The 21,464-nt window shown below is 31.7% G+C and overlaps 1 protein-coding gene across 10 annotated transcripts in view; it reads right to left on the bottom strand.

Moving 5' to 3' along the window:
- Positions 1–21,464, bottom strand: part of LOC117123299 (dystrophin-like) — a 271,629-nt gene that overhangs the window by 201,501 nt on the left and 48,664 nt on the right. For 9 of the 10 annotated variants that reach the window (XM_033269187.1, XM_033269186.1, XM_033269185.1 and 6 more), the window contains exons 5-7: positions 18,842–18,934; positions 6,363–6,451; positions 2,565–2,645 (exon numbers count right to left, since the gene is read on the bottom strand). In XM_033269187.1, coding sequence (XP_033125078.1) covers positions 2,565–2,645; positions 6,363–6,451; positions 18,842–18,934 — 263 coding nt within the window. Of the gene's footprint in view, positions 1–2,564; positions 2,646–6,362; positions 6,452–15,964; positions 16,147–18,841; positions 18,935–21,464 lie in introns of those variants that run through there. The other variant, XM_033269189.1, reaches the window with a different exon arrangement.

Genomic DNA, 21,464 nt, shown 5'->3' with positions numbered 1-21,464 from the left:
TATGTTTTTAATTATGAAACTGTAACTTTTGAATATTGTAACCTCTTGTAAATTTTATTCCATTTCAATTTGTATGTATTTTTTTTCTGGTGTACTATATTTATATATTTATATTCCAATGTATTTTTAATTATTGTGTACAAATCAATGCAATTCAACTTCTTTTGGAAGTTGCGAACATGATTTTAAATAAACGTGAACTTGAACTTGAATATGTCTACCAATCACTCATAGTTTTCTACAGCTACAACCCTGGATGCAGTGTTTCTGGAACGCCTTCTGGCAAGAATGTGTAGATCAATAAAAAAACAAATTTGGAATGCTAATCTCATGTCGGTTAATTCATAGAGATTTGGTGGAACACACAAAAATGACACTTATACTTATTAGGTGGAGAGAGGCAAACGCAAGTAAAGTGCCTTGCCCAAGGACACTTGCCCAGGCAATGCAACAAGCGTCGGTCTCGAACTCCCGATCTCACGATCAGAAGTGCAACACCTTACAAGCTGTGGTACACACATAAAAGCGTACCCCTCCTGCATACTCTATTAGAACTCTGAATTTGCTCAGATCAGATAAACAAAGAAGTGTATGATGTGTCACACACAGTGGTATTCTGAAATAAGTTACATTAATGTAATAATATCTTTTTTTACACCTACTACCTAAATGCATCTTGCTCCTTATGCATTGTCAAACACCTCAATTTAGTTACATTGGCTCTTGGTTTTTTAGTATAACAAAAACTAATTTGAAATACCTCAGGGAACACCCCAAGAAAAATTAAGCACCACAAGAAAAATATCTTGTGATTGACAATAACAATGTATTCATACTTAAAAAGACAACTGTTCTATTAACTTTTAGCAATCAATATTCCTGATGGAGGGGTTTCAAATTAATTTTATCCATTTGTAAATTTATTATGCAATACCCTAAGAAAAATGTGTAGTTAACAAGGAAATTCAAGAGAATGTACTATAAACCAATTTGCCCTCAGAGCTTAGCTGTCACATACAGAGCAACCTAGAATGAAGTTGAACTTACTTATAATCCACAACCCTATGGATATTTTTGAAATGCACATATTGTACCGTATATTCCGGTGTATAAGCCGCACCTGTGTATTAGCCGCCCCCCCAAATTAGGACACAAAATATCACAATTTTTTGTGTCACCTGTGTATAAGCCGCACCTATTTTTAAGCTCTAAACCGTTCACATAATGTTAAGTTTAGAATTATTTTGAAAAATTGACATTATTTATAAACGTTCACATAAAGAAATTTGATCTTTTTCGGCTGATTATTAAACAACCACTGGAAATGCGTGTAAAGTGCTCGCTACCACCATGTTAACAACGTATTCTTGCTCTAGGCAGCCCTAGGGAAATCAAAATTTTTTCTAGACGGTCACGCTACGTTAAATTTTCAACATCAGTTTAGTTTATGTTGAATAAAATAAAACACTTATTAAGTATATTTATCTATTCAAAACAATCATTCTATTATTATGTTGACTAATAAAAGTCGGTATTACTATTAGGCTAAAAATATTGGCAACTCTAGGCCTAAGTCATTACGCATGCATCACGCACCACGTTTTATAAACAAAAACAGAACTGGAGAAATATCGTAGATACAAAGTTCACGCATGCCCAGATGACGTATGAATTTCTACAGTTAAATTCCAGTAAAATAATTATTACAACTTCAAGATTTTATAGCATAATTTAATTTCACAAGTTTTTATTCTAAAATTATAGCGGTATCATTAATATTCTCTCTAATATTCTCGAGTTGCAAGTTTCACCAGCTCACGTGTGTTTTGTTGCGACATCGAAAATGAAGCTGCTCACATGACCTCGAGGACCAAACTCCCAAAAAGTAGTTTGTTATTGTTTTAAGCGAAGAGGTTTTGAATAGAAACAGCGTGTTTCAAAATTGTTTATAATTGAACGTAATTATGAAAATAATTACTTAGGCAACCCAGACCAAAATGTAGTAGGAATCCTAGTACAGCACTGAGTATAATTACAAATACTAGGGTTACAAACCGGTCCTAGGCTAGGCTAATTAATTGAGCTAGCATGGACGTGCCCAACCTAGGCAGACGGCGCCTGATTTTCGCCGTGGCTCGTGATCTGAACTTTTGGGTGTAGGTTAATGACCCGTGTACAGTATAGGCCACACCCCAAACTTCGGGGGGGAAAATCGCATATAAAATTTGCGGCTTATACACTTGAATATACAGTATTACCCCAAATGAATTGCATTTTATGATTTATTCAAACCAATTCATCTTCACTTACATATTATAGTTTATAACTTCTGGAAAATTTTGAAAACAGAGAAGAAAATATTATTCCATGACTATAAAAGTATTTGCAATGACAATAATTTATTCATTTTAATGTAACATGTATTTCACAAATGTGATTTAACATCACATCATTACCGCACAAACATGTAATTCGCAAGAAAGTAACATGCAGACTTTTCGGAGACATTCTTCGCAGGTTTTGAAGCCATTTGTAAAATATTGATGGTTATCAGAAAATCTCACCTGAATTTATGAATGAGTGCGCAGAACGCCAGACCATCTGTCCAGCTTGTAGTAAAATTTGTAATATCTACATTTAAATACCTGTAATAAAAGAGAAGTAGCATATTATCAATGAACATTATTAATAAAACACAATAGATGAAATAGGAATTGTAAACAAGGTACGATCATAAAAATACACACTATTAGATTCTTGATTATTGATTTTAGGTCACACAGAACTAAATTGTTGATTCCATTCAAATCCGTTCTATTCTTGTAAAATAGTATATTTGCACTAATGACCTTGGTTAAAACAAATTTGTTGTAATTTACAAATTGCGCTGCGTGATTTTAGGTCAAGTCTACGTTAAGCCACCACAAGAGGGGTAAGATAACGTAGGATTGCCATACAACACATCTGATATTTTCACCCTGAGACCGTACACTATATGATCTGTTTAGCCAAAGTTAATTATAATATTGTTGTACAAAAGATGTTTTTCATTTGTAAAATCATACGCAATATTTTATTCGATAAAGGTGGAATGTTTTTGCAATGTAGTATCACGTTGAATGGAATATTCTGTTTTTCACCTCATAGAAAGCTGTATCCCAATGCAATCATAACATGCATTATTTGTAGATTATTGTGGGTTGTGATTAGGTACATAATGGCAGGATAGGTGCATAATGTATTTTATATTACTGAGAAGATATCGTTATGATGTGGTTATACTGTACTACTTGATCTCTTTCCATTAAGGTTTAAGTTTAATATACCAATCCCATTATGTCCACATTTTAATTCAAATTACTGTAGCTTTCAATCGTCCTTCATCAATAGCATTGAAAACATCAACATACTCAGCTCAACTATAACATTTATGTGTATTTTTTATGTTCTCTACTTTTTCAACCTTGTTTCTACTAAAGGCAGTGGTGGCGCCAGAGGGGAAGCATAGCCCTCCCTCCCCCTCCTGGTCGGAGAAGACGAGTAAAATTTGTCGGCGAATAACAAATTAAAAAAAATATTTGTATGTAATGTTCATTTAGCCACCACATTGTTTCCATTAAACTATTTGTGTTATTATTAATAATAATAACAATAATAATAACAATAATAATAATAATAATAATAAAAATAATAATAATTATAATAATAATAATAATAATAATAATAATAATAATAATAATAATAATAATAGTTCAATGAGACTAATTAAATATAATGTGCGTTCTGTTATGACAAATGCTCGTTTGGATAGCCTCATGATGCTTGAAATACATCGTGATTGGTGAAGCAACCTCGACCATGACAGCGTGGTTGACAGATTTCATGCAAAATTTACAAAATGTAGAATTTCACTTTCAAGAATGAGGATTTGAAAATAAATTAGATGGTTACTTTGCATACTCTTTGTTTCTTGTTTTATTCAAAATGTTTTGGTTTTGGAAGCTGATTTCGACATTACAAAACATAGCCAACATGAAGTCAAATTATAGTAACTCGATGCCTATCAAAATCAGTAATAAAAATTTGCCATAATTAGTCAAATATCCAGGGGGCTTTGCCCAAATAATTTTCTTTATTTTTATTACACCCACCACTGCCTTGGAATCTCCAAAAATAAGATATGTATATTATCTTCCTTATTTATTTATTGATAAACATTTTATTTTCTCATAAAACATCAATTACAGTAGCATACTCGCTGCCACAAAAAAAAAGGAAATTAGAGAAAAAAAAAATAGTTTTTTCTTATTCTTATTACACCCACCACTGCCTTGAAAGCTCTAAAAATAAGATATGTATATTTCTTCCTTATTTATAAATTTAAAGTATTTAAAACCATTTCATTCACTGTTTAGATTCAACAATAGAATTTTATTTTTATTTTCTCCTAAAACATCAATTCGCATACCAGCTGCCACAAAAAAAATGGAAATTAGAGAAAAAAATAATAGTTTTTCTTTATTTTTATAATACACCCACCACTGCCTTGAAATCTCCAAAAATAATGTATATTTCTTCCTTATTTATAAATTTTATTTAAAACCATTCTTTTTTCTACACAGTTCAGATTTAACAATAAAATTTTATTGTTAATTTCCCCACCATCTGCATGTTTTTAGCAAAGCCATTTGCTAAATAAGAAAACAAAATTATAGTTTCATTTATTTTTCGCCCTCCTCTGACGATCTTTAAAAAATAAGTTTGGGAAACAAGGTATACAAAAACTCTCGCCTAATCATTTGATTTTTGTGAGCCTTTATTCATTCATCTAGGAGTACTGAAAAAGTTAACATGCTAAAGTATCCCAGCCTGTGATTGGTTGCAAGTCTGCAAGCCACATGTATATTTTGATGTGTCAGGCTGGCCTTTAGAATGTACAGTGTATGAATATTATAACAAATTTGCTATCTAAAATTATTTGGAGTTCCATGAAGGTGTTCCCCTAGCTGTAGTCATTCGTTAAATAATGACATTTTATACTTTAACAATTCCTATTTATTTTTTATAAAAACTCCTAGCTTAACAATTAGCTTGCATATGATTTTTTCCTTTATTTCAATTTTTACCTTGTAATCTATATTGTGCGAAGTCATGTCTGTGCACATGTAAATTTTTTAACCATTGTTTTACCTATAGTACTGTTCTATTTTATATTTATTGTAAACGTTGTCTTGTGCCAATGGAAAGCAAGTTTCCAAAGCAATTTTTGGACCAATAAAAATGATCTATCTATGATCTATCTAGCTAACTATTTTCTTTGACCTTGAAGATAAAGTATGATGGAAAAAGCTGCCACTTTCAAGGCATGCACGAATTCACCATCAATGCCAACTAAAAACATTAAATATTAATAATAATTGTGAAATTAATAATATAGTGGTATTATCCAATAAAATTTCTTGAATTTGAAAGTCTTGGGATGTGCTTTACAATAAAAGGATGGCAAAATATAGTAGACAGAACGTGGTAATACCATTACTAACATACATGCTTCTAGAAATGTGCTTTACTGTAGGCTAAATAAAATTAAAATTGTTAGTTTCTGAATTTTGAAATTATTTTTTGGTGAGGGTATTAGTATTTGCTTTTTACTATCTTATATACTAGTGGTTAACAGGCTAGTAAATATTAAAAAAATAGTTTATATAAAAGAAGTAAAATTTATCTAAATGTAGTAATCTGCCATTTACGTATTTTTTTTTGGGAAAATAGCAAACAGTAAATTTTTTCATGCGGCTCCAAAATTTGATGAAGGTGGGACCGTACAACTAGCAATTAACGGTTGTTACTACATTAGCTGCTGTTGTCTACATTAGCTGCTGTTGTCTACAATAGCGGTTGTAACAGGCCTAACACAAATCTACAGTAAAACAATTTTTTTTTTTCAGAACAGACATCCAACACTTACAGTACATGTGGAATGGAGATGTAGATTTTTTAAGGTGATGTAGCTTGGTTGTTAAGATGAATGTCTTCCAATCCCAAAGACCATGGTTAAATGCTTGTCAATGAGAGGATTTTTTTTTTCTTGCGCGCAAAATAAGTGAGACTAAACCTTGTTCGGCTCCTAGACCTCTTCCCCCTGTATTAAGGATCCCAACAATTTTCATTCTTGGATACCAATGTCTTATGGATCCTGGGTGACTAAATGAATCAATCAAAATTTGAGTAAAATGCAGCAGTTATTCCTTGTTTATTTTTTAAATATTTAATTCATATTAATTTGTGTTTACATAAATTTTCAATTGAACACAAACTAACAAATATACATTTTGGTTCTAAGGAATGGAGGCTGTACATACCCCTCCGTATTCTTCTTGCACCAGGCAAGAACTGTTTTCTCTGGGCCAGTGTCTTCCTCCATGTCTGCTCCTTTCATTATATCCTTAGCCTAGAAATGGGAAAAACACAAGTATACTGTAACAATTTATCATGTAGGCAGAATGCTAAAAGCTGACAGACTTAAATCACTGTTACTGACAGCTGTGAGTAAACATGGCTAATCAGAGTTAAGTAAGTAGAAAGTACTAAAAACTGGAAGGGTTCCAATTATGGACACTAAAAAGCAGACAAAACATCTGTTTTCAAAGACAAAACAAAATGCAAAGGTATTTAAAATATCAAGATAATTTCTATTTAAATTATATTAAAAACATTTAAAAACAATACAAAGGGATTTTCTTTTATTAATAATCTAAAAAATAATAAATGATGTAATATAGAATATCAAAAAAATGTTAAAATGCTGCAAAATATTGAAAACATTATTTGTCCAAAAGTAAATTAACAAAAAATTTAAAGAAAATACATTAAAACATAAATACAGTTATTCTAATGTAATTTAGGTTATACAAATTAAAATTAATATAAAAAATGAAATAAAAATTCAGAATGCAAACTCATGAAACTACATAGCAAACTCCTAATCTGCATCAAACCTTCACAAAAGCAAACAGTCTCAATGTTACATCCAATATTGTCCATAAACTTGGTCCACCCATGACCTTATAGTTCATTTTCTTCCACATTTTCCTTAATTCATACGCAAGAACCAGCAAAATTTTGCAAAGGTTTTAATTTATTGCCTGATTTCAGGCTCAAAATGTTCTTATTGTTACTCACTTTTCAAACATAGAAAATTATTATTGTACGGCAATATATTGTCTGTATTATATAGGGTATAGAGATTTGTTGGTTTTTATTTATTTTTTTTAAATCACAAACCTGATTTGACATTTACCATCAATTCAGCATCAATTTTTTCTTATTTTGTTCTTTCATTTTAAAGCAATTTTAGCCTCACTGTTCTTATAAAATGTGTTACTACACAGTGTAATAAAAAAAAAACTATTAAAATTAAACATTCAGAATCCTCATTTCAATAAACTAGATTACTGTATGCTTCATATCCTTGAAAACTGTCTGTGACTATATAGGCCTACATCCTTTATGATTCTATCAACCACATGCTACACAGGAGAAACAGTATCAGTTCATTTGATGGCCAAATGACCATGATACTTAAGGTCTCAGATGATGGCTAAATGACTATGGCTATGGTCACACTAGAGTTTGAAGCCTGGCTTGACTCACCGAAGGTGAGATTTTCGTAATATGACCGCATCTGCACCGACTCGCGCCTGACGTGGCCTCGATCTCAATCTACCTATCTCGATCCCGGCTCAGCACCCATATTGGCCCTGGATTGACCCTGGCGTGACCGAGATTGACATTTCCTCGTCGGCTGTCGACCAATCACAGCCGATGACGCCGTTGCGCTTAGAAGTTCTTGAATAAAAAACCCGCGAGTTCTTCATGTGTGTTCAATCAAGACGCAATCATTACTTTTCATAAAAGTTAATCAAATTTTAATTAATAATAATGCGATTGATTTGGAGCAACCAGGAAACTGCTGACCTGGTAGATTTGTGGGGCCAACCCAAGCTGAGAGACCGGATAGAAAATAAAAAAAAAACAAACAACAAAACGGGAATTTTTGGCGTGCTTGCTGACAGATTAGCCAGTCTCGGACATGAGAAGAGAACGACGGCCCAAATGCAAACATAATTGAAGGCATTGCGAGCCCAATACAAGCTGATAAAAGATCAGTTGAAGAAGAGTGGTTGGGGCATGTCTGGTGTAAAATCTTTGATTGCGATCCACCCAATCACACGCACGTATATCGAATCCTGTGAAACAGAGTTGGCCCAACTCTCTCTTTACGGCTTTGCTGTTTCGACTTTTTTTTTTTATTTGGAGGTCAATCCAACTAGTGTGACCGACCCAGAATTTCGAGCCTGGCTTGAAATCTCACCCGCGTTGAGTCAAGCCAGGCTTGAGACGCTAGTGTGACCGTAGCCTATAATGACCAAACTACATAAAGCGCCTGTTTCTACTGGGGAAAAAAAATTGATTAAACATTGCTTTTTCAAAAAATCGTTTTATTTCTCGCAGTAGAAACATGACCATTCAAAAAAGCGATTTGAACGGCAAATAACCGATTTTAACTGTACACTTTTTAACACAAAAAGAGATTATCAGGTGAAATGTGACCTCCAGGTTATACCAATTCAAAGCCAGATCGTATCACGAGAGAACTTTCAAAATGATTAGTCCTTTTGTTCATGACCATAGGCCTACAAGATAAAACGACAACAAACATGTGGAGCGATGAAATTACTTGTTTTGTAATAATTTTGTGGGAGGGATATTGGGGATATCTCCACTCTTCTGGGCCTACTGTCCTCGTCCGTTCACTCGTTTATTGTGCGATCAGGCTGTCTGGGTACTCATTAAAAATGCGGTTACAAAAATTGATTACTTTGTGTTTATCAGTAGAAACACACTCAAAGTCCGAGACAAGTAAATTATTTATTACTAATTGGTAAGATATTTATAACACCAATATTAACATCAACAACATAAACATCTAACAAGAAAAAACATCTAACAACAAGAAGAACATCTAACAATCTCAACAATATTAAGAACATCTGCAGCAACAGCAACGACATCAACAACATCAACTTCAACAACATGAACAACATCATCAAGAACATCAACATCCTTATCAACATCAACAACATAAACGTAATACTTTCAGCACTACAATCTTCCACGCTTTACAATTTTCAATTTCTACAGTTTTCCTATCCTAGCATATGTCTAATTATATAAATTACACATCTTGACATAGCCACAGAACACTATAAGAGCCAAGCGCCAAGCTAATACTATTCACAATGATTCAGGCACATCGATCGTAACCATAGTTATTCTATGCCATCAACTCTCAACGTTTACTATCATACACATCCTCTCTTGTTTCAAAATCGTATCACATGGCTGTTGTTTCTTTCCATCCAACAATCCACGGTTCAACGGTTAAATTAGCAAATGTTCCTAGTTGAAGCGTATCATTGACATTTGTTTGAAAATCTCTCATAAAGATCGTTCCTTAAGGTATATATAATTATCATTGCATTGTTTCACTTGGCTATTCAACGGTTTCTTTATGAGGTATATTGAGTGGCTGTATACACAATCAATAAGGATCTACCATTTTCAACTCAAATTAAGACAGCACACTTCAGCAAAACTTCAGGCATAAATTCCCAGTTTCCTTAGCAGATTTATGAGCTAGGCCTAGGTGTTAGCTAGGCCTACTGTTGCCTAGATGAGAATTGTGAAATACTACATGATATTTTATTTTAAAAAATTATACTGATTTACATGAAATTGCATTAAAATAATTGATACTTTTATTTATTTTTTATTTACCTATAAACCCTTTAAAGCGACTCTTATAAAAACCAACATTTCCTAATCAGAAAATCCACCAAAATATTCATTGGCAGCAAACAATTATTATAATAAAATTTGAAACCCTACTCATTAAAAAATAAAAAAAAAAACAATTCTTGTCTGAGTTGCGATACGGGTAGTGTACCATAACATTTTTCTAGCACAATGTATGTGGAAAAACAATTGACAGGGTGAATGCAAGGCCTAGTGAAGTGTATATTGGTCTGACCATGGTCTGACTTACTGTTACTCAAGAATTTTGATATTATTAGCCTAAGATTCAACCTTGCAATCCTAAGCCTATATGCTATTAGTATTAGCATAATAGGCTGATCTAGTGTAACCACTGAGGTATTATTGTGTAACAATATCAAACACCCAGTTTCAGATTTACCATATTTGTGCTATAACATATTAAGAGTAATAATAATCTATATTTATGAACAAATTTTCTCTTACATTCATAGCATGCTTCAAAAAGGTAAATTCTAGGCCTCATATTTCACATTATTAGTGAATCAACATATCTTATTACATCAAAATATCAATATCATTTTCATACTATGATCAACATTAACAATTTATCAATATATAACAGTTTAAACTCTTATGATATTGAATCATCATAAAGGCTTTAAAAGAACAAGATTTTACGTCAGAAGTGACATTTCACTGCAGGCCTAATGAATATTTTAACTGACTTATTTTCCATGAAAATAAATGGTTTTATTCTCCTTAGCGTATTACTGTCTGTGTATAGATAATGGTACTTATTAACTATGAATGCATATTGTAGCTGAAAACAGTCTAACGAAAAATGTGCAGTGGGAGTTTCTAGCAAAAACAAAAATTGAACAAATGCAATTTAAATAAATATGGATTTGATAGGCATCCTCTAGCAAGAAAATATTTCTATATAATTTTGAAAAATTAAATATAGGAAAAATAGTAACATGATTTGTGAAGCAATTTAGTTGGAGACAGGAAATATCATCCAGATAGAATCACTGTTAGGGACATGTAAAAACGTGAATGGTAGAAATTCAACAGATAAGCACAATTAAAAATCATTCCAGTAAAACATTTAATAAAAAGTAAATTATAACCTTTACTATCATTATGTAATAGATCATTTGGAACCAGACAGACAATGTCAATGATCTCAAAAGGCCCTAGTATAGTGTAAAAATATTAATGCTCTATATTTTTTGGTAAATAAAGGAACATTCTGGTAAATCATCTAAATATATTGGATATTCTGGCAGGGCCCCTGAGGGTCAACAGCAGTGACTGTAAAGCCTTACTCCACCTGTGGTAAATTGGCCAATACACTAGGAGAAAATCCCCTACTAACCCAGTAAAAAAAAAAATATTTTTGTAAAGAGCTTATCAGAAAATGTCCATGCTAGATAGTAAAAATGAATCAAAATTAATGATGGCTGGACCCGCATTCTTAAATGTAAGTGTGCAGAGTGCAATTGGCTAAGGGCCCGTTCGAGCACAAAACACCAACCGTATTCCGTTTATTTCACCGGGTAATCGCGCTGAGCACTCAGCGGGTGGTCGACCGTTTGAGCAAGTTTTAGCTCACGGTAAATACGTGTAATGAAACTATTCTGGAGGTAAATTTAAACTTATCCATGCCTTACCCATGGTCAACAACCCATTCTTTGTTTACGTGCTACTGCTGCTATAACCAAGGAGGTATACCTCCTTGCTATAATCGGCCCACGTACACACAGCGCGGCACAGTGGAACGATAATGTAGCTCAATAACTTATAATGGCTGCTTTAAAACATGTACGTAGGCTAGTTTATTTAAGTTTATTTCTCCAAATAAAGGTAAATCTACAAATAAATACTACTAAATTTAGACTTTGTCGTGCATGTGTGAGGAGGCGAAGGAGAGCTGCAACCACGCCTGGGCCGTAACCTATTGAATTTCGCGAAGGGCTGTGGACAAAACATTTGGAAAAACAATTAATTTATCATCGCCTCTGGCTCCATGGTCATTCCATGCACAGTATTCTACCCAGCAATTTGGTGATCAAAATTGTTGCGGATAATCCAGATGATAAGGTAATTAGACTAGTGTCCAAGCGGTTTTAGAAAGTGTGTACCAGTGAATTAACTGGTAAATCGCACAGATATTTTTTTGCTCGAACGGGCCCTAAAATATCTCTTCACAAAGAAAATTCACTCCAAAACATCACTTCCCAAGGAAGACGACTTGGTGGATTAGAACCAGGGACAAATATCTCTCCATGTTTCAATTAATACATTGTAACATAATTAATAACCTACAATACACTACCTTCTGTTATATATCCTACAGTGTAAGATTATGATTATCATGAAGAAAGTCTGAAGGAATGAAATAAAATTATTGAGAAAGCTCTAAGGATCATCAGAACAGATGTTAAGCAGCTTTTATTGCTGTGTGATTTAAGCAATGACAAAGAAATTTAAGGCTGTCAGCTCTTTACTACCCAATTTCTACATACAGTAACTCTGTAAATACCACAATAATATGCAACCATCTAGTTAACATACAGTAAATGATATACAAACTCATTCTTGCCTTTTACGATTTATCTCTTCAATCAGTAAATTCCAGAGATAAGATACATAATATTCCATTTTTTAACAGTTTGTATATAGTTTACCATAGGGTGCAAAGTCTCCTGCAAGTTAGGGGTTGCTCAGAAACTTAGTCTCCTACACATTTTTATAAACATGGTTAAAAATTATACTCTCCACCAGTTTGATTTTGTTTAATCATCTGGACATCTAATAATTATTATTATAAGTCAATCATGATGTTATCACTGCAACTCCCAATGCTATTTGTTTATCATAAACATTGCACAATTTTTTTTTATAGAGCACTGTTGGCTTGATTTTGTTTAGGTTGGTGTGTAAAAGACAAATTTAAACTTGTATATATCGCGCACCACAATGAATTCTAGGCTAGTGTTTTTACACCTACGGCAGACACAAACACAGTATAGGCGTACTGCTGTGCAAACCGTTGTACATACCATTTCACCTGCACTGCTGGTTAGCGCGTACTACTGCAGCAACAATTTTCACGCATGGCTAAATGTAATACGCGCACAGACTGATCATATCTATAGCAACCACTGACTACTGTACATCAACATGGTGATTGACTTATAAAAACAAATAGAATAGTGCTTATACACTTGGGGAAATTTATTATACTTATGTTAAATTCATGCATTGAAAAAATCGTTCAATCATGCAGGCCCTCAGGATTTTCTTTCTTGCATAATCTAACCTTCGTATAATAAATTTCCACTAGTGTATATTCAACTATTCTCATTAATATTCATTACATTCATTATAATCAAAGGCAGGTTTCAGACATAAAACATGCTAAAATGCTAAGATATGAATATTTATTAATCTCTGAATATTCATCATAATCATTATAAAAGTTAACATTCAGACTATTCAGTATATTCTCGCACATGAGACAAGGCTTAATATAGCAAATTGCAATAAAAAAACAGGGAATTCATCATATATACACAATAAATACAAATTTTTTATTTTTAATTCAGGTTATCTTATGTGCCGATCATCTGTAGCATGCAAATTTACTACTGAAATGAAAAGGGGATGGGGGGTCATCTTTTACGCCCAACATACAAAAATCATTCAAAAATCTTCTCAAACTCAGGGGCCGTTTTATATGTATATCGCCTTATGCGAGAATATACGGTAAATCTTAACGTTATCTATAATCAAGGCAAGAAGAATGTTCTATTGCTTTACATATATGCAAGTTGAGAGCAAAGGTCAATTTGAGTTTAAACCTGACATTTCTATCAGAAGCTCAATTACTGTTACTCTAGTGAAAAATATTTTTGGATCATAACATCCAAGCTGCATGAGATTTATGTGAGTTTGCTTTTAATTTTTAAAAAAACATGTACACCTCTAATGACACTATGTACTAGAAACAATCAAGGGGACATCTAAAGCTTTTTAATAACTGCATCATTCTTAGGACACTGTGTCTTTCGATCATATGTCTACCATATTGCATGGCCCTGTATGGCCCCAGTAAAAATGGCCCTGGTAATATTTCTATTATTAATAGAAATTACTTTTTTTTTAAATCTTCAAATATTTAAATACTGTAAAATAGCAAGTATTGAATCAAAAAATAAAAAATGGCCCCCAATTATAAAATTCAATAAAAAAAATAAATTTTTTAATGCTGTAAAATACACTGTAGCAAAAATTTAATTAGTAAATCAATAGAAACCAATGCATATTTGAAAACTAAAATAACTTAGTTTTTTGCTGATTGATTAATTAATAGATATTCTTTGTATGGGCAGCTGTTCGGGCTAAGTATTTATTATTATTATATTATTACTCTCTTTTTCTTTAAAAAAAAAATAATTTGATGTTCATATCAACCCATTTTTGCGGAGTTTAGCAATACCCGGATTGAATTTCTTGAATATCGCGATTCCGCTTCCGTGAAATTGGCCACAAATAAGTTATTTTAGTATTAATAAATGCATGATTTATGTTGATTAAATTGTTGTTATTTTTTAACATTTAAATGGAAAAAAAAAAGTGTTATTCATGGATTATTTTTTTTATCTTTGAATATGTAATTCCTGCAAAAAGTAAAATATAAATGGCTATTTATTTGATGTTAGATTCTTTTTAACAACTAAATTATTTCAGTTTTTAAAAAATGCATATAATGATTTTTAAAAAATCAGTTTTAATACAGAATTTTATTATTGGGGGCAATTTTTACCTACCTGTCATTTGGGGACATTTTTACCGGGGCCTTTTTTACCTGGGCCAATTTTTACCATACACCAAACTGGATGTAGGGTATTTGATGATGATGATAATTTTATTAAAGACTTAATTTAAAATGTGATTTTCTCCAACTTTATTCTAATATTTCAAAACCGTGTATGTTTTACTTATTATTTATAATAGTACATTGTGTTTGTTACATAGATGTAATTCCAGCATCAATGTAGAGGAATTTATGATTTTATTAAACTTTAAATACTTAATTATATGTGACTTTTCTCCTAATTTATTAAATTTTCCAAAGCCTTATATTTTTTAATTATTACAATACATTTTGTATTTGTTCTTAACTGTATTAAATTATAACATTATTGTAATGTAATACTCTAGCATCAATGACACATGTTTCAAAGTCATGCTTCACTTCCTAGCTTCTTACTTACATCTGACCTTCGACTTTTAACTGCAGGGGAGTCTGGCAAAATGTACCACCTGACCTTTATAACTGAATCCCAGAATGGTGTCCAATCATCTGAATCACAGTGAGCTGTTAACTCATCTAAAGATACTGTTGACTTATACTCTATGCAATTGCTGTTTTGGTACTTATTCAAACTCACAGTGCCGTTTACTCATCTAACTTACAGTACCGTTAATGTAAAAGCACTTGGTGAATTGGTCACTTATCTGAATCAGTGCTGTTAAGTCATCTGAATCAAAGTACTGTTTACTTAGGCCATGTAAAAAAAAAGTTTTTTAAAAAGAAAGTTGGTAGGGAGAGAGGTTTTATTTTTTTTTTTTTTTTTTGGTACATGCTAAGTCTTTGAATCCCCAATTGAGTGCAAGGCCTTATGTATATGGTGGCTGACTTTGCCAGATCTTCCATTGTAGCTTTTGATCAGGTAGAATTTATACGAACAACAATTGAAAGACAAAATAATTACCAAAAAATAAAGCCTAAACGCCTATCCTAAGTTGAATTATAGGCAGAACAACATTTTCGTGAGTTTTAGAGAAAATAATAAAAAAAAAATTTATCAGGGGATTTTTTTGTAAGTAGAATGGGGATGGTCAACGACTTTTGTTTTTTACATGGCCTTATATGCACTTGTTTGTGTCTCTTATCTGAACCATAGTGCTATTAACTCATCTAACTGAGTTATACTATTTACTTCTAATGTAACTATTATTTTATACACATATATTAGAATATTCACATAGCTACAGTTACTATATATCTCTACAGGCTGTTAACTTATCTGTTACACTGTTGTTATTCATTTACCTGACTCGGTGTTGTTAACGCATCTAACTGAATTACAGGGCTATTCACTAATTTCACTGATTCACAGTCCAACAGAATGCTGTTTACTTGATCAGATTATCACTACTTAACTCAAACTGACTCAGAGACCATCTGCAATTCAAGTGGACTTTCAAGTGCACATTGCTTTGAATGACCACAGAATTGTAAGAACAACAACATTCTGATTGGCTGTTTATGTTAGCCAGTCCAACAGATACCTTGTTATTAGACAATTATATTTCTTTGTTTTAAGTATCCTGGACCGTCATAGAAACATAAGAGAGTCTGATACGTCCATTGGGCGACAAAGCTAGAGGTACTCATTATAGCAATAAAACACAATTTACAAATCTTCAAAATAAGAGACAGAAGGGGAAGTGCAGAATGTTTACCAAGAACTGATTAGTAATATTAATAATTATTAAATTCCATTTGGTGATAAAAAAAAAAGTGTTATAAATTATTATCTGATGAATATAGTAATTATCAGTAATTCATATTTTTCCAAAATTGAAGATCTGTATGAAATCCCTACTGTACAATATAACACTTCAATTGGGATCTTATCTTTATGTGTTGATGAATTTTGAATTTGATGATGACTATGATCTAATTATGACAATAATATAAGGTCCGTGGGCTTGATGAAAATGATGATATGTCCAGGCTTGATGGATAAGATGATGATGACAATAACGATGATGATGACGATTATTATTATTAATATTATGATGATGATGATGATGATAAGTCATGGAAATGTGTTAGTTATGATGCTGATGATGCTAATTCTGCTAATGCGGAATCAGCTTAGAATATAAATTTTTGATTTTTTTTTCAATAAGATAATGACATTTAATTACATAAGAATAATGATAGTGATTGATCACTGATGAAAGGCATGGGGACAATCACAATTTTTTTTTGATAAATAAATTACAACAAAGTAATATTTACAGAACCATGAAATACATTTTTATAGCAGCTCATTGCCTGATGAAGACAGGCTAATATAAGAATATATAGCTATGTGAAGACTTAAAACGCATACTACAACATATTCAACAGTTTCTGATTCACATATAGTAGACACAGATAATCCATATGAGTGTTAATAAGGTTTATAATTGGTTCAGTGTACATTCTCCTGAACCTGCCTCCAGTGGAGCTGACCTAGCATCCCATGGTGCTTGCTATCTGTTTGTCACACCAAACCCTAGTTAACTACACGATTGCAATGGCTCTATCACATGCGCTACTTCATTCACTTTCAGCAGTGACATTTACTTGAAAAACGTTTTTGATCAATTACTGCCACTCTGAGCACTGTGCAACACAATTCTATTAAGTATTTAAAATTAATAATATTATTATTATTAATATTATTATTACATATTAAGATTATATAATTATGCTATTTTATTTAGAATTTCAGTTTCATTATTTTCTATAAATTTAAATATTTGTTTTCATTGTGTGTATTTTTATGCTAAATTCAAAGTTCAAATTCTCTTGGTCATAAAAATTATAATTAGCTCAACATGTTGCCCAGGCAAAAAGGTCAGTCGGTCAGATTTTTATTTTTTTACTATTCTACTTCATGATTTTATGATTATGATGCCTAAAATAATATTATTTAATTAAATAGGTAGATTTATGAAGCTCAAATAAACAATGTCTCTAAGCGTTAGCACTCACTCTGTCATGTGGAACAGTCAAAATGATGACCATAGGCCTAAATAATGTATATAGTTCAGATAAAAATTAACTAAAGTATTTTTGGCTCATTCTTAAGGGTAATATTTTCTACATTCTGGGTTGGTCAGGCTTAAAAATATAAAAACACATTTATTGGCCCACTGAAAAGACAAATTTAGCAAACCAAAAAATAGATTTAGAAATGTTTAAAAAACATAATATATTATAACACGAGTCATTTATATCACTGATACAGTATACCTAAACATGTTTTTTTTTATTTTATTGTTTGGATAAATAGACAATTGAGAGTAGCAGACTATAGGATCTTGAGCATAGTATTTCCAATGTGTGCAGAAGTATTAGCAGTAACATTAATCCGTGCTATAAAGTATAATGGCTAAGCTCTTGCTACCGCAAGCTCCCTATATTTTTAAAGTCATATAATTATGCAAAAACGACTTTCAGATATTACACAAAGTGAGACACTCTGAGCTTGTTCACCTATAGAAAGACTTAGTACTGTAGGTCAAGTCTGCATAGTAAAGCTCTAGGCATACTGTAATACTCAACGATATGATACAAAATGTTTTGAAATTAAATAATTCTAACATTCCTAATTCTAAATGATATAATCAATAATTAAAATTACAGAGAATGAGAAAGGTAGCCTTTACAAACTGCCAAATTCAAGAGTGGACTTTTATGATTAAAGTTGCAATCACCTATAGATAATTTACATTGTCATGTAGGCTCATCTTTTAAATTATGCTTGTTTTATAACTGATTTTTTTTTTTTTTGAAAATTATAAAAAAAAAAAAAATTGAAAAATGTTATATTGTAAGAATTTGTTTTTAGTCAAAGAGCCTCCACTTGGCAGTGATTAAGTTTACTTGTCTTGTCTTATTCTTTTGTGCTTTTGTGGTTGTTCTTTGCTGTTTCTGTTTGTTGTAAATTTTAATGTTTGAGACAAATAAATAAAATGAAATCATCCTGCCACTCCTCTGGTCCTGAATTATCATAATTTTCATCATAAAAATTCAAAAGACAAGAAGCAATTTAGTTAGGGGGTATCTGGTATTATAGGTAAAGAATTAATTTAAAACCTGTTTTTTTACATAGATGTGAAAAAATACAAAACAAATTGTTGCTCTTACCTGCCAGTGGGAAATTATAGTCCAGACTAATCCTAGGGTCAGCTTTGGGTTTCCATCTACAATGTCATTATTACTAATGTTCACCAACCTCACCTGAAAAAAATAGCAACTCTCCATAATCATAAGAACCAGTTACCATGAGACACCAGTTACCATGTGGAACTAGTTACTGTGAGACCCAGTTACTATGGACACCAGTTATCTTGCAACCAAGTTGTTATTATGGACTAGCCCTAGCCATAATAGTTACCATATCTATTGCAATATATGTGAATTATGTAATAAATTTTGTGGAATCTAGTTGCTAAGGGACTCAGTTGTCATGGAGCACAATATGTGCAACCTAGTTGCCATGGTTTCTAGGAACTGATTCTATAACTGTGGAGTGATTTTATTATCTGTTTTGTTACTGATTTTTGGGGTTATTTTTCTTATGGTGGCAGTTGAGTGTGGGTTTCTTCAGTATTTTGTCGTTATTATCTTTATGAATAAAATTCTGAATGTACAGTATAAATAAGTGTCAATTCACATAAATTTTGATAATTTCACTTTGAATCAATTCAAAAATATTTTAGTTACAAATAAAATTTAGAGATATTTCAGATAAGTTGTGATGAAAAATTGTTGTCTTGTGGGCATGAACTAAGACAACCTCAATTGTAATAATTCATTCCGTTGGCATTTCAACTGACAAATTTATTCTTTCTCAATGCTAAAGGATTACATTAAAGAACCGTTCCTAGTAAATTCACACGGACATTTCCAATTGAGGAATTAATAACGTGATTAATAAGTACGCAACGAGTAATTAGTAATTACTGCGAGGGAAGAAATGTACAATCTAAATCGAGAATTATGGAAGCTTGCTCAGAACATCAGCTCGGGTTCCGGGCCTTTCATAATCTTTCTTATATGTGCTCATATAAAAAGCACAGGAAATTGCCTGCTTTTACAATAACAAATACATTTTCAGAATTGTTAATGTTGTAATTAACTGCCTAGAACAATTTTGCCAAACAATCTAGGCTGCTTTAACACTGGTTAGTTGCTATTAAGGCTTTACTATTGTGATACCTATATGCCTATAAGCCTTTGGTACATAAATTAATTTTTTTTTTAAACTGACATACAGTAGTTTTAGTTTCAAATTATTCTTTCATTTTTTGATTTGATAATGAACCATTAAAAAATCAAAATTTATTTGGATCGAACTTTACAACCCTAAGGTGTGGGGGAAATCACCCTACCGTCATTCCACAAATTTGATGAGCAGTAAAATGAAATGAACTCTTTAACAACTTCATTAAAGGAGGGAAGTTTAGCTTTGTATACTAAACAAGTGCATCGCTAATCAAGTTTGATTCATAGAGTCTCTAACCTACTCGGGCATTATATAAAGTGTTTATTATCTGTGAGTTACACAGGCTTGCATTGATTTTGCTTTTCTAACATGCAGGTCAATTTACTTCTGAATATTATATCTTGACAGGTATTCTATTCTATAAACACACACTGGATGAATAAAGCAATGTAATATTTTATCAATACAATTAGAGTTGAAAACTAGCTTTATCAATATACGGGGATTTCAGATGAAATGTTTCTTGTCTGTTTCCTTTCGTTGTTGTGAAGCGCCTTGAGGTTGGTTCAACAGCAGGTGCTATACAAATTGCAAATTATTATTATTATTATTATTATTAAATGTACATGTTTGGGCTATGAATATCTTTATGTGTGAAGAAAATAATTATTTGAGATGAGTTAGAACTTAAATGAATTAACAAAAAAAAATCAAAAAATTAAATGAACAAAGAAAGAAAGAACAAATTACAGATAAAATGAACAAAAAAGAAAGAACAAATTACAGATTGAAGAAATAAACAAAACAAAAACCCCCAAAAATCGAAATGAAAGAAGGAAAAAATAAGAAATTGAACAACTGAACAAATAACCACTGAATAAGTTATTAATTAATGTATGAAAGGATTTGGTGAATGAGACAATTTTGTTCAAGCAAATCTCTATTGCCATTAAACAAGCAATGTTGTAACAATATCTATTTAAATTTATGTTATTTATTTATCTTTAATCTAAATGTTTAACTTATCTTGGTACCTTCTATATCTTTTAATGTTCAGAATCATTTAGTAGTACCGACCCTGACTTGACGCTTGTTTATTCTGAAATATATGATACTGTATCAGTGGATTCTGGAATTTTGATTATGTACTGTAGTACAACTTGATTTGGAATTATAAATTGGTGAAATGAAGAAAAAAAGGTTAATTTTTGAATGACTGAAATCAATAATATGATTAATTGAGAGGGAGAATTAAGCATGATAATGGTATAAGTCAATGAATAAATTAATCTGAAGAAGCTTAAATAAATTAATTAAACGTAAGAATATTTAAATAATAAATTGAATTAATTTATTATCACACAATTTGTGATAGAGATGATTCAGACAGCCCTACAACGTATATCCGGTATTATGCAGGAATTAGAATTAATTTCAGACAAAACCATATTTAATTATCAGATAGATTATTCAATATTACCATGGCGATATTTTTAATATAATACATGAGTTTTGATCTTTTTGTCAAGGGTACATGCAAAA

The sequence above is a fragment of the Anneissia japonica genome, unplaced genomic scaffold (genome assembly GCF_011630105.1).
Source record: "Anneissia japonica isolate Jap-2015-1 unplaced genomic scaffold, ASM1163010v1 scaffold287741_len385558_cov193, whole genome shotgun sequence".
Taxonomy (NCBI): domain Eukaryota; kingdom Metazoa; phylum Echinodermata; class Crinoidea; order Comatulida; family Comatulidae; genus Anneissia; species Anneissia japonica.
The sequence above is the reverse complement of the archived record's forward strand: the minus strand, read 5'-3'. Positions and strand labels throughout refer to the sequence as shown.